This window comes from Cupressus sempervirens, chromosome 10 (assembly GCF_028749045.1).
Source record: "Cupressus sempervirens isolate cs-2001-9-10 chromosome 10, ASM2874904v1, whole genome shotgun sequence".
Classification (NCBI taxonomy): domain Eukaryota; kingdom Viridiplantae; phylum Streptophyta; class Pinopsida; order Cupressales; family Cupressaceae; genus Cupressus; species Cupressus sempervirens.
In genome coordinates, this window is record NC_143127.1 from 578,190,808 (window position 1) to 578,206,108 (window position 15,301).

A 15,301-nucleotide genomic window follows, 5' to 3' on the forward strand; every position below is an offset into this window, starting at 1 on the left:
TTTTTCATAAAAGATTATTTTATAGGGTTCTTTTAAATGATTTTTTTTCATATTTAATAAATTGAATTGAAATAAATAATATTTATTAACCTATTTAAAATATTTTAGTGAACATTATGTTATTTAAATAGAAAATTATTAATAATCTAATTTATTCACATAAGATTATATTTTAAATCTCCACTTTCAACAATTTTTTCCTTATTTATTTAACACATAATTACTTGTGATATCCACATTAGTTCATATTGTGATATCTATTATTTAACTTTTAATTTTTAAAATTGATTTAGATTTTAGTTTTTAAATTATTTAAATTAATTTTTATATTAGTTTAGTTTTTTCTTTAAATATTGTTTTTTAGTTAAAATAATTTATTTAGTCAATAGAATATTTGCTAAAGACATTATATTTTCATATTATTTTTTCATATTTTTCTTATTAATTTTTGATAATAGATTTTGTGATGAGATTTTTTAAAATATTTTTTTTTCATACTTGATAAATTAAATTTAAATGAATAATATTTATTAATCTATTTAAAATATTTTTGTAAATATTATATTATTTTAATCAAAAATTATTAATGCTTTTAATTTTTTAAATTGATTTAGATTTTAATTTTTAGATTATTATAATTTATTTATTTTATATTAGTTTAATTTTTTCTTTAAATATTGTTTTTTAGTTTCTATAATTTATATAGTCAATAGAATATTTGTTAGGTATATTTTTTTTGTATTCTCTTATTAATTTTTCATAATAGATTTTTTAATGAATTTTTAAATTTTTTTTTTCATATTTGATAAATTTAATTTAAATAAATAATATTAATTAATCTATTAAAATATTTTAGTAAATATTATGCTATTTAAATTAAAAATTATTAATAATCTAATTTATTCACATAATATTATATTTTAAATATCCACTTTTAACTATCGTTATTTTTTTTTTTGTATTTCTCTTATTAATTTTTCGTACTAGATTTTTTAATGAGGTTTTTTTTAAATGATTATTTTTTTCATATTTCATAAATTGAGTTTAACTGTAAAATCTTGAAATTATTGAACATGTTTCTTAAACAATATTCAATTTTTTATAATATTGTAAATTTTATATCTATATTTTAATCTTCAACTTTTTTATTTTTGTATTTTCATTTTTTAAAAAACTTATATTTACATTATTTAATGTTCATTCTACATTTTTCTCTTAAATTTGCATGTACAAAAGCATGCGACTGCTAGTACAAATATATCTTGTTATAGGCTAAACTAGTAGTTTCAAGCTTTCGTGCTTGCAATGATGAGCCAATAGGTGTTTAGTTTAAGTAAACTAAAATTTAATTTTGTAATACATCAAATAAATAATATTTATTTATTTAATTTATCATATACTAATAAGTTATTCTCTAAGAAATATTTCCATAAAATCCTATTATGAAAAACTAATAAGAAAAAAATAACACGACTAAAAAATAAACTAAGGGAAGTCTTGGTGCTTCACTTGTGTGGCATCACCTAGATCTAATGACTACTAAGTGTTCTATTTATTATCATGAGAGATGGATTATTGTAAATCACTACTCATTAAACATGAGTCAATGAGTTTGATTCAAAAACTACATTGTTAAACTTAGGTAACAATATTACAATTTAACTTGTTGTAGAAAAATATTTCCTACCTTTTAATTTAAAGTCTATTAGCTTAAATTTATGAATAAAATTATTTTTGAAAAAAACTAATTTAAAATCTACGAACTTAAATATATGAAAAAAATATTTAAAAACAATCCCCGTAATTCTTTTTTATGAAAAAATAATATGAGAAATATCAAAAATATATATTTAAGAATAGCTACTCCCACAAATATCATATCATACATATTGGCTAAACTAAAAATCAATATTTAAATGAAAAACTATACTAATTTAAAAACTAAAACTTCAATCATACAAATATCCTATTCGCTACTCAAAATCAATATTTAAAGTGAAAAACTAAACTAATAAAAAATAAATAAATAACTAAAACTTTAAAAATTAATTATTAAAAATTAAAAACTAAACTAATTTAAAGTCTATTAACTTAAATATATGACTATAATAATTATTTTTAAAAAATTCCAAAAATTGATATGAGAAATATTATAAAATATAGTAAAAAATAGGTACTCCTCCCACAAATATCCTATTGACTAAACTAAAGATCAATAAAGACAACTCTGTTATTTCTCACCTTAATACCACTTGGTATATGAACTTGAACTCTCTTGAATGGCAAAAAATTCTTGACAGATTTTGGAAATCACATATTCCCCCTAAAATCTTACATTTTAAATGGCAGCTCCTTCTCGATAGACTTCCTGTTAAAAATCATGTTGGTAATGCTGAACTTTGTACTATTTGCAGGGTTCCTAAAAATTTAAGGCATATATTCTTTACTTGTCAATTTGCTAGGATTATATGAAAGTTTTTTGGTTCCTGTTTTAGATACCATTCTTGGCAACTTATTTGGTCTTAAAAAGGATGCTAATTTTTTCTGGAACATTCTATCCTCTCACATTCTTTGGTTTATTTGGAAATGTAGAAATGAGGACAAATTTCAAGATATTGGTAGATCCCTTACTTTGTTTCATTTGAAACTCATCCATTTTAAGATTGTCTCACATATTTGTTGCATTATGAAGCTCGAGATGGACAAGCTAAAAAGATTCCTCCATGATGGACTTGCTACAATATTCATTTATGAGATGAAGCATGGGATGGAATTAGCCAGCATTCTTGATAACCAGACTGCTTTTGGAAAAGCTCTTAAGGAGCTGCTCAAGGAAATACATGAGAACAGAGGCCCCTTTTTTGATGAACATCACTTCTTTGCTCACACTCTCGAGCGGAAGAAAGTCGTGTGGATGGAAGGAGAGTTGGGATGGTCAACTTGGTTCGATGATCATGATGATGTTTTGGAATAGCTTTTCTATCTCTTCTTTTTGTAATCTCGCTAGAACTGCTACTTAATGTGTTAGTTGGCTATTTCTAGCTAATTGTTGGACTTTGATATGGGTGGTTGAGGCTTGCCTCCTCCCCTCTTTTAATACTGTACCTCTTTTTTGTTCTCTCGATTATTTAATTAAAAAATAAATTAATTAATATTTGAAGAAAAAAGAATTAAACTAATTAAAATAATTTAAAAACTAAAACTTCAATCTATTTTAAAAGTCAAAATTAAATAAAAGAAAGCAAAACATGAGTGAAAAGTGGAGATAACAATTAATTAGTTTTCTAAGTAAATAGAGAAAAAATAGAGCTCAAAGTATAGATGAATTAATTTATAAATTAAATACAAGAGTTAAATATAGAGATAAATAAATAAATAAGAAAAAAATAAGAGTTAACAATGTAGATAATAATTAATTAAATTAAATAAATAAGAAAAAAAAACAATTAAAATTAGAGTGAGATAAAATTGACGAAAAAATAATTAACAGCTCATAATTTTTCAACCAAAAACAGTAAATTAAAAAAGTAAGATGTTGCTAGACTTTTATAAGCATCCATCCATTCCTGGCTCTCTTGTGAACGCTTATTTAATTAAAATCTGAATGAACAAACTAATAATTCCTGTTCCAAACTTGGGCAGGTATAATAAAAAGTCGTATACCCTAGAATTGCTTATATTCGGGGCAGCTTTCTCATGGCAATACAAACACGATTCGAACTTCCTTTCCTTTGGAAGAAAGGTAAGAAAGTCCAAAAATGGTGGAAAGGATGGCATTCCTTCTCCCAAATGGAGATATCCGTTATCAATCAGTATTTACATAAGAAATGTGAGCGAACTCATGGGAAATCAGACTAATTCATCATGAGTGCCATTAAATTGGTGGTGGCTGATACGGTGGTGTCATTTATATGGGTGGTATGGGGGGGTTTTGTGAGGGAGTTTGTGGGCTGTTCATTAATGGCGTCACTGAAGGACAACGCAGAGATGGTGAAATTGGCACTCACAGTGGCAGCCATGTTTGCGCTTACATGGATTGGGAAGCTAAGCAATGGGGCAACCTACAATCCCATAACACTGCTATTGAATTCCTTAGGCAAGCCTCAATCCTTGTTCACACTAGCAGCTAGGATCCTTGCTCAGGTACATGATGCCTATTTAGATGCCATGAAAATGGCCTTGAATTTTTTATTTATTTTTGCTTGATGCCCTGTTTTGGGTTTTGTTTTCACTTTACAAAAGGTATTGGGATCCTTGGCGGGAGTTGTGTGTGTTATGAATGCTATGCCACGCGGAAGCAAAGGCGGGCCTGTTCTAAGAGTTGGAGTGAAGAGTGGAATGATAACAGAGGGAATTCTCACATTCATCATTGTTATGGTAACATTGGTGGTGAATAGAAGAGGACCCAAAGGGTTTTTTCTCAAGACATGGATAATCAGCCTTTCAAAACTCTGTCTCAGCATATTGGGTTCTAATTTCACTGGCGCTGCCATGAATCCTGCTACTGTAAGCATTTTTCTGACCCTCTCGGTACAAGATTATTTGTTGCTCCTTGTGTCATCTTATGTGGATTGACCTAAAACTTTAGGGGTTTCAAATGGAGACGCGTCTTATATTGCTCGATTGAACAAATTATTACATCAGTCAATTGGAAGGAGAAATTCTAATCTTACATAGGTCAGAGAGCAAGTTTTCACCTTAACAAGCAATCCTTCATTAATATAAACATCTTTTCAGAATGGCAGAGGTGTTCCGAAAACAAATACTTGAAGATTTTGGAGAGGGTGCAAGTCCCCGAATTTCCCTGAAAAATACTCTTCATGGATGCCATAGACAACCCAAATTAGATTTGTTTGCCTACCTTAGCAGAGGAAATATCTACAATTTTATTCAGGGTCAAATGAAAAATAAGGAAACAAAATATCCAAGGGCACTTACAAGTCCCTATAGAAGCATACTTGCTCTCTGTAATTTTCTCAAATAGCATCTCATGGTTACTACACCGCTCAAATCATTTTATTCGATTTCCTGGTATAGCAGACCTGAATAACTATTTCTGGGCACGGGGTAACCTTACGGGCAACCTTTTGACAATTTTTCCAAACAGCAAAGTGTCAAAAATATAGTTTCTTACTGTATATTGCCACTTTATTAATCTTGATAGCTTTTATCAGTCATATCACTTTTTAATCATCGTCTAAAATCATCCTATGTGATCTATTATCAGAATATAGACATCTTCTCTCGAGCTTTCTATATTCTACTAATAGATCGCAGAGTGTGATCTGAAATGTTGACTAACAAATGTTACATATTTACCAGAAATATTACTGATAACTATTATGGATTGTAGAAAAATTAACATTTTTAATTGATAATTTTTTCCACAGTTTTTTTATTGACATAAAGATGTAATTAGTACTGATAAAACTTAGCAAGTACTCACCAAACTCATACAGTACTTGCAAACCAATATGCCAAGTGAGTAGTTTGTCTAAAATAGACATCTTAGGAAAATTTGTGAATAAAATAATAAAAACACTACTTGAAAATTTGTGAGTAAAATAATAAAATTACTACTTATATATTAAAAACTTGTTCAAATTTATATAATTTTAACTTTTCTTTTGTTTGGAGCTAATAAGTATGATTTTCATTAGTGATGAAGGTTTCAAAGGTCTTAATTTGGATTGAGTGGTAGGAGCTCAGCCCCTTGACCACGTCTCGTATCAAGGACACTGCTTCCAGACCCCGCAAAGAGTACTGTCCCTGCACCCTATTAGGAGCATTGTCCTCAAATTCCCAATTATTTTCTGATTCCCAAGTCTTTAATTTTTTTTGGGCCTATCTAATTGAGTCTTGAGTTTTTCACCTAAACATGTACTTGCTATGTTTCATTCTATTAAATAGAAATACTGGTCAATTTCTTCATTAATTTTTAGTGTTATACCAGTATGGGGTACTTCGGGATGGTGGGATGCCAGGGCGAGTTTCTGGGAGGCGGGAAAAATAGGCCTCATTTTTGGGACGGTGGGGGGATGGCCAGAGGACAGCGGCAAGGGGAGGACGGGGCAGAGAGGGGTGTTGTATAGTATACGTATAGAACTTGAAATGCTAGTTATGAAACGGTGTTTCAGTAGTTCAACAGAACATACGAAATTAAAATACTTGAACATAGCAAAATTGCAATATGAATTAGAACCGTTGACATTTAACATGGTAACGTATTACATACCCAATCGTAACATTCAAAAATCAAAATTCAAATAGAAATTCAAGTACACATCCTAGCAGCGGCATGGTTGCGGAATGGCGGAGATGGAGGTGCTTGGGTACTCAAGTACCCGGTGCAGGGATGTCTCGGGGATGGGTACTCCAGGACTTGGGAGGGGGATGCGAGTCTCCAGGTTACACTGTTAGTCTCCTTTTCTCTAGCGTATAATATTTTTTTTCTGGCTTGGTAGTAAATCATGTTATTTAAACTGTAAATCCTATTGTCTAAACTGGATTCTAAGAGAGCCAGTTGGCTTTGGCTATCCTAACCCCTTTTCATTATCCAAAAGAAAAACGTGAGGTTTGTATTTGACAGCGTGAGCATTTTCTTATAAATCCTTTGGTATTTATTTGACTAATCTCTTGCACAGTACTCGAATTGTGCAGTTTCTATATCAGTAAGTTGTAAAACCATATAGCCCCATGATTACAGTTACATTTGCTACGAAATTGATACACAAGGGTCATATCATTCCCTTAAAAAGCTAACATCTGACATGATGACCCAGTTCTCACCGTTTAATAGCTAATTTTTTTTTATCTAAAGGTGACATTGAAAGCCAAATCTAAATCCCATTTGTTTATACTTCCAACAGTGTTTGATGATCATGATGACATTGTTTTAGCACTTGCTGAGATTTATTTTATTTCCTCTTTAAAAAGCTGAAGATTGATTTCCTCCTTGATTAGATGTCATGGTGTACTTGCTTTATCATATTTAGGACTGGGAGAATTTAAAAGTAATCAAAATAGTCTTATGACAAAAGAATGTTGCTTGGCCTTACAGGCATTTGGTTGGGCTTATGCTAGAGATCAGTATCGAACAAAGGAGCATGTGTATGTATACTGGCTAGCCCCATTGGAGGCATGTATTTTGGCTTTCTGGATTTTCCATTTACTTGTTCAGCGGAAAGGGACAAGGGAGAAAACAAAGAGAACCAAGAAAGACTAAGAAACTCTTTAAGTGCAGCAGTACTCAGATTTTTCTTCATTTATAATTCTTGTCACTTCAGCCATTTTTGTATTCTACAAACCCTGCAAATGAACTTCATATTCAGCTATCATTTGGATTCATTAGCTTTATCATGATTTTCTAGTTTGATATTGTGATCCACCGTAATGTCTTGAACACTTGGTGGTCTTTATGGATCGAATGTCCATGCTTACCCACTAATTGCTTACTTTAACCTCCAAGGTTGCAATTTTGCTACAATATTTTCCACATATAAATTTCAACATTTCTGATAAATTTGACTTAATTTTTTAAATGAATATCCGTTCTTGAATTGTAACCATGAGCCTATGAAAACGACCCTTCAAACTAAAGACCTGTCCATGCTCTTCTAAATTGCATCCAATAAAATTCCCTCTTAGTGTACTAAAACTCATATCCATGGAGAAGAAAACTGCAAAAATCAGCATCTATACTCATGGAGCAGTTCTACCCTTTGCCTCTTGTTCTGAGAATTTAATCTCTGACCGTACGAGTTATATTGAAAGTAATTGCATTAGTTACCGAGTTAAATAGATGGCAAGCAATCAGCTTATCTATAAAGAGCAGGGTTAAAGGCCTAACACAATCATTGGTTGGATTGTGAGATTTTCAATATGGGAGGGAATATCTTCGGTTAGGAACAATGGACTGGGTATCCATTAATTAAAGAAAAAATATATTGTAATCACCATTCTTTGTCAAAAGAGTTGGAAGAACTAAAATAAGGTCAGACAAGGCATTTGAACCATTCCAACTATTATTTTCTAAAACAAAAAATTGATTGTGTCTTGTTATAATTAGAGATTTAAAGACAACAAAGGACATGCATCCATGAAGCTCTGAAATTGCAATTAGTAAGTTTTATAAAGTAACAGCATTGAAAAAATAAGATATCTACATTTGTGTAGAACTAAAAGAAAAATTGTTATAAGATTTCTTTTTAAAATGTATTCGAATATGACTTTGATAAAGATTTAAATTTTTTTTTTAATTTTTAATTTTATGAAAAATTAATTGACAATTTAATAATTAAAATAATCCAGCTATGAAGATGACTATTAGTTTTGCAAATACATGAATACTTATTCGTCTTTGAATTCTGTTTTTTAATCAACTCAATCAATCATATAAAAAAAAAAATTTTAAAAATTGAATAAAAATTTATAGTGTATATTTATTTTATTATTTAAAATAAACTTCAACATATTATGTTCTCGTATTAATTGATATTGATAATAATAATAATGCAAAATTTATTTCATTGTACTAGATAAAATGTCAAACCATATTATTTATTTGATTAGCAAAGTCCACAATCACATATGTAATAGATCTTAACACATGCAATTATAGATATGTCATGCCCACTTTTAATAGAGTGGACTTTAAAACTTGAGTGTATATTTTATTAAAACTATATTGATTGAGACACCCAATCTTATAATAAAACATATATTTATATTTAAATAATTTAGCTTGCTATCTTTTAATATTTCTTATTGTTTATTAGCGTTTTCATTAATAGATATAAAGTATTTAAATATATAATTATTAATACATTGATATTAGCATTTTTTTAGCCGATAGGCTATTTGTGGGAATTTTGTTTTTAGAAATTAAATTTTTGATGGAAAAGTTGTTAGTTGGTTGGAAAAGTTGTAAATTTGGTTGGAAAATTGTAAATCCTCTTTTTTAATTATTTACTGGACAGTTTTTATCTCACTCTACTTTTAACTCTTGTTTTGATATTTATTAGTTGTTATCTTCACTTGTGATCTATTTATTTAACTTTTGATTTTTAAAATTGATTTAGATTTTAATTTTTAAATTATTTTAATTTATTTTTTATATTAGTTTAGTTTTTCTTTTAATTTTTTTAAAAAAAATTGATGACATAAACAAGAATTATATGAAGGTGAATTTTTTAGCAAAGCGAACTTGCGAATTTTTTTGCAGATACGGAACTGTCCATTTTCGGCTCTAGATTTTCTTTGGGCTCTCCTGACCAATGTGGTGGCAACGTTAGGGGGATTTGAGATCGACGGCAGACAAGTGGATGTCCCCGCACGTTCAATGGTTGCAGGTGGTATTTCTAACTCAAGTTTAGTTATATCGCAGATCCCTTCAAATCCTTCAGTGGGCAACTTGGCGCCTCCCGTACCTCCTTCCTCCACACTCAACAGTATTGGCGACCTTGTGGTTTCGAACTCTGTCTTGAAAGCCAAATCATTCTTTGAGGTGGTTACCTATTTGGCCGCAAACATTGATGCCAATGCTAGGTTTGTTGTTAATGGTTTTGTTCACAATGAGGTCGCCAACAACAGTAAGATCCCTCTAGCTTCCTCAGTTCCATTTTCTTTATCTCCTAATTCAGAAATGGTTGCTAAGATTGTTAAAGAAAAGAATAGATTGAAGGATACTGCTATTTTCTTTGCTGTGGTTGAAATTGATAAATGCCCACCGCACAAGTTTTTAAATGATTGGTTTCATAACTACTGGAGCATTAAATTAGGGTATCATATATCTTTTTGCAGACATATTCAAAGAGGTCTATTTGTTATTTTTTTTGCTAATCAGGAATCTCAAAAAGTTCTAAAAAAATAATATTGGGTGGTCGGTTCGACCTCCTTCCAAGCTTTAGCTTGGACTCCTGAAGCCATTCATGAAGAGGTTTTAGCTCTATCTGCCCCCAAATGGATTCTGGTTAAGAACATTCCACCATTTCTTTGGCATTTTTTGCCTCAATTACTAGAAACCCTAGGCAAAATTGTTCAAATGGATGATACTATTAGTCTTGTTCCTCACATGGATGCTAGGGTTCTAATTTCACTTCTTCCTAGTAAAGAAATTCCATCGAAGATCTCTATTAATGAGTTAAATGATAACTTTGTGTGCCCTATCGAAGTTTTGGGTGGTTTAAATGCTTGTTTCCTTTGTAGGAAAGAGGGTCATCGCAGAAGAGATTGTCCTATTATTAATAAAAATTCTTCTAAGCCTTCCAGTACCTCGATCCCTCCTCCTATCCCCTCTGTTGATCCTTCATCAGGTGATCCTCTCGCTAAGAAGGTTCTAAATTCTTCTGGTAGTATCTAGAGTGTCTCTCCACTTGTTCATCTTCTAGAGAGGGCTTAGGAACCTAAGCGTGATGATGGTTTTACGGTTGTGAGAAACAAGAAGAAAAGAAAAGGAAATTCCTCCTCTATCCCTAAGCCCAAAAGTGTAAGTGATAAATCCATCATTTCTCAAGTGTTAGTTCCCCCCCTATGTCTTGATTCAGGTGAAACCCCTACCCCCATTAATGAAATTGTGTTACCAGCCTCGAATCCTTCAAAGTTGCCATCCAATTTTTTTAAAAGAAATAGATGATGATTATATTTTTGAAATTATTCCTACTTCAGGTTCGATTCAAAACTAATCTAATATAGACATGGATTCTTGTGACTTAGATCTTAATACATCTAAAAGACGTGGTAGGCCGCCCGGGTCTAAAAATAAAATTGGGAATTAAAAATCTAGGGATAATCCTAGTAGTCCCAATAAGTTTGTTGAAGATGCCTGTCTTACCTTTTTTAATTTATCCCAATGAACTGTTTGTCCTAGAATGTTAGGGGGCTCGAGTCTCCGGATAGAAAATTTGTTGTTAAGTGTTTATTAAATTCATTTCACTCTATTGATTTGTTTATGATGCAAGAGGTTAAGGCTACTGGTTTGATTCTTGATTCTAATCTTAACTTTATCTAGAAGGATGCTATTAAGTTTTGTTCTAATCACAATAGGGGTAAAGGTGGAATTGTTGTCCTTGTCAATCCCATTTGGGGAAATCTTATCTCTAACAATGGTGTCTCTCCTTGTCAAAGGGCTATCTGGTTTATCATAAACATTAACAATTGCCCTATTGGTTTTTGCTCTATATATGCCCCTAATGAAGTTAAAGATAGAATCGCCCTTTGGAACTGGTTATCCACTCTCCCTGATGTTTTGTGGTTTGTTGGAGGAGATTTTAACATGATTGAATCCCAAGTTGATAAAATGGGGGGCATTCCTTTTAGACAGAAAGACTTTGAGAATGTCCATTGGTCTAAATTTATTAATTCTAAGAATCTTTTTTATCCTCTTGCTAACAGCAAGGATGTGCATTCGGGAATATGGCACACATGGTGCAATTTCCAACAAGGGCATTCTAGGATATATTTGAGGTTAGATCACTTTTATGCCAATAAGGATTACTTTTCTTTTATCCCTACTAATAAGGGTAATGTCGTTTTGGTCACCGCTACCACCCTATCTGATCACCATCCTATCTTTGCCCGGATTAATATTAATTCTGCTCCTGTTCGACAGAAGCCTACCTCTTCCAAATTTTTGTTAAACTCTAAGCTTCTTCAGGATGATGATGTGTTGTGTGCCATTCATATCATCAGAAATATTAATTTTTTTAATCTTAAGGAGGTTTCTATGATTGACAAATGGAAAACTAATCTTCTGGCTTGGAAAAGTTTTCTTCAAACCATAGGTTAGAAATGTTTTATAGATTTACTGAAAAACGTCTTCACTCTGATCTTCAAATAGCTGAGAATGATGTGCAAGCTGATCCCTCCAATCCTGCTCTATTAAATCAGCTTTTTACAGTGAAGGATGCCCTAAGTAAACACCAAAAAACCAAAATTCAAGGCACTAGAATTAGATCCAGGGTTAATTGGCTCCAGCAAGGGGATCGTGGGTCTAAGTTTTTCTTTAATCTTCTGAAACATAAGTAAATCAAAGAATCTATTGATAAACTTGTTATTGACAATCAGGAAGTTTTTGATCCTAAAAGCATCTCAGTGGCCTTTACTGAGTATTATAGTAAACTTTTCTCATCTGAGGATTCTATGAAGGCAAATGATCTTAGAGTCAAATGCAGACCTCTTATTCCATTTAAGTTGGATGTTAATGATGTTATTGCTCTCTCTAAACCTATATCTATTGATGAGATCAAAGATGCTATTAGAGCGCTTAAGGATGACAAGGCTCCCGGACCTGATGGGCTTCCTATTGATTTTTATAAGGCTAACATTAATTGGATCAGTAAGGATTTGTATGATCTGTATAATGAGGCCTTATGTGCTGGTTCCCTTAGTCCCAAAATCAACAGGGGTATTATTAAACTCCTACCCAAAGATGGGGATAAATCTCTTATCAAGAATTGGAGACCCATAACTCTCCTTAATGTTTCTTATAAAATTTTAGCGAAAGCTTTAGCTACTAGATTGACTCACATTCTCCCTAAAATTGTTAACAATAATCAAACTAGTTTTATTAAAGGTAGATACATCTTCAAGAATTTGATTACCACTTGGGAAGCCATGGATTGGGCCAAGTGTTCTCACTAGAATGCCGCCCTTCTCCTCCTAGACTTTGAGAAAGCTTATGATAGAATTGAGTGGAAATTTATTCTTATGATGTTACACTCCTTTGGTTTTCCTCCCTATTTCTATAATGTTGTTCAAACTTTGTTGCAAGATGCTTGTGCTCAAATTGAGATCAATGGCTCTCTCTCTGACCCTTTTCCTCGTGGTCGTTCCATTAGATAGGGATGTCCCCTGGCTCCTGCTCTGTTTGTCATTGCTACTGAAGCTTTATATTATATTCTTAGAGATAACACCCTTTCCCTAGAAGTTAGAGGATTATACCTTCCTAATAATGATGAGCTTATTAATAGCCATTTTGCTGATGATACTGCTTTGTTTTTTGAACTTACTGACAACAATATTAAGCATCTTCAAATCAAGTTGGATTTTTTTTGTAGTATATCTAGTGCGCGTATCTCTCATTCCAAGTCTATTTGCCTGGGATGGGATGATCACCCTCCTAATTGGTTCTCTCAATACATTTATCAATGGGGAGGCCCTAATAAAGTTGTCAAGCATCTTGGTATACTCTAATCTGTTGATCCTTCTCTTAAGGACATGTGGTCCTGGATTAAGACTAAGATTATGAACAAACTTAACAAATGACACCATAGATCTTTATCTCTAGCTGGGAGAATTCAAGTTTGTCAAAAGCTTTTGTCTTCTTATAATATTTATTACTCCTCTACTTGGATGTTCAGTAATTATCAAATTTTTGAAATTCAAAAAGCTATCAGGATGTTTCTCTGGTTTGATGGAAAGGGTAAAAAAAAAATTCATGCAGTTAAATGGAATTGGTGTCATGCTAATAAGACCTTGGGAGGGCTAGGATTAATTGATCTAAGGTTACAAGGTATAACTCTTTTCGCCAAATGGATTTTTCAATCTATGGAGGGTGATAGTCCATGGAAAGTTCTTGTTAGACACAACATTGAGAAAGGTTTTCCCAAGCAAGCTAGATCTTGGAAAAATTTCCCTTTATGTGACCTTATTGTTGGTAAGTTCTCAGTTGTGGTCCAAGGGTTGCCCATTTTCAGATCCATCTAGCGAGCTTGGGAGCATATTCAAAAATTTATCACCAATAAGGATTTTTATAATGATAGTCACCTTTATGGAGAGAGATCCATCTGGTGGAATCCGAGCCTGAATAACAAACCCCTAGCCCTCTACCAAGGGTGTTTAGCCAAGTCTTGGGCTAAAGCTGGTATTACTCAATTTTCTGATATCTTTGAACATGATTTTCTTATCCCTTGGGAAGATCTCAAGATTAAATTTAATTTACCAATGTCTCAAAAGAAAGCTTATAATTTAATTTCTCAAGCTACTAAGGATATTCCTTCTCTTTGCCATGTGGACTCTTATAGATACATTAAATGCAAGTGGCCAGGTGGAATTGTTTTAGATAAGCTTAAAGCTAATAATATTTATAAGGCTATTGCTCATAATGAGAATATTCTTGCCCTTGTCAATAAACTCTAGTATTGTTCTTTTGATATTAAAGTTTGGAATAAGTTGCTGAATTCTATTTGGAAAGGTCCTATTGAGCCAAAAATTCAATATTTTAAATGGCTATTGTTAATTGATAGACTTCCTATTAGAAGAGATAATCAACATTCTGATATTTGTAATATTTGCAAGTTATGTAAAATAGGTAGACATATCTTATTTGATTGCCTTTTTGCTAAAGAAATTTGGAATTTATTTGGTATTTATTATCCCATTAGTGTGAGCATCTTTGAAATTGTTACTGGTCACATTAATGGGATTAGCAAGGATGCTAATTTTTTTTGAAATATGTTGTCCTCTAACAATTTTTGACAGATTTGAAAATGTAGGAATGAGGAAAAGTACCAAGGTAAGCCAAGGGTTCTTATTGAGTTTTTTCAAAAACTCACACATTTTAAAATCTTCTTGCAGGTGCAAACCACCATGATAATTGAAAAGGACAAATTAAGAAGATTCCTTAAAGATGGGCAGGCTACTTCCTTTGTTCATGAACTTAAGTATGGCTATCAGTGGCAAAGGACTATGGATAATCTGTGGATGTTTGAGCACACGTATTGGAAGCCGAACCAAGCTATTAAAAGGAACCATAATGCTAGGAAGGAGGAAATCTTTATGCTGTCCATATTCAAGAATGGAAGAGTATTGTTTGGATGGAAGACCCACTCAGTTGGACCGCTTGGGTAGATCTATACTGTGATATCTTGTACTAGCCTTGTGTTGTTTGATTTTAGTTGTATTTGATGTTTTCTAGCTGTTCTTTTGCTACTGTGGTTCCAGTTTGAGGCTATGCCTCTATTGTGATACTTGGAGAACTATGTAATTTTTTTTAATCTCTCTATATCTAATAGAAAAAAAATATTGTTTTTTAGTTTCTATAATTTATTTAGTCAAAATAATATTTGTTAGAGAGGTTGCTATTTATTTATTTGTATATCTCTTATTACTTTTTTATAATAGATTTTTTAATGGGATTTTTTTAAATGATTTTTTTTTCATATTTGACAAATTAAATTTAAATAAATAATATTTATTAATCTATTTAAAATATTTTAGTAAATATTATGTTATTTAAATTGAAAATTATTAATAATATAATTTGTTTACATAAGATTATATTTTAAATCTCCACTTTTAACTA

General features: G+C 31.4%; 1 protein-coding gene across 2 annotated transcripts; it reads left to right on the forward strand.

Moving 5' to 3' along the window:
• Positions 1-3,650: 3,650 nt before the first annotated feature.
• On the forward strand, positions 3,651-15,041 carry SIP2;1 (small and basic intrinsic protein 2;1). Of its 2 annotated transcripts, none has more exons than XM_089805280.1 (3): positions 3,651-4,143; positions 4,243-4,506; positions 14,575-15,041. In XM_089805280.1, exons 1-3 carry the CDS (start codon positions 3,865-3,867, stop codon positions 14,845-14,847), a joined length of 816 nt encoding a protein of 271 aa, XP_089661406.1. In that variant the 5' UTR covers positions 3,651-3,864; the 3' UTR covers positions 14,848-15,041. The 2 variants fall into 2 exon arrangements, with proteins under 2 accessions (XP_089661406.1, XP_089661407.1); XM_089805281.1 differs by lacking the exon at positions 14,575-15,041 and adding an exon at positions 7,061-7,522 and having other exon boundaries at positions 3,676-4,143.
• Positions 15,042-15,301: the final 260 nt, after the last annotated feature.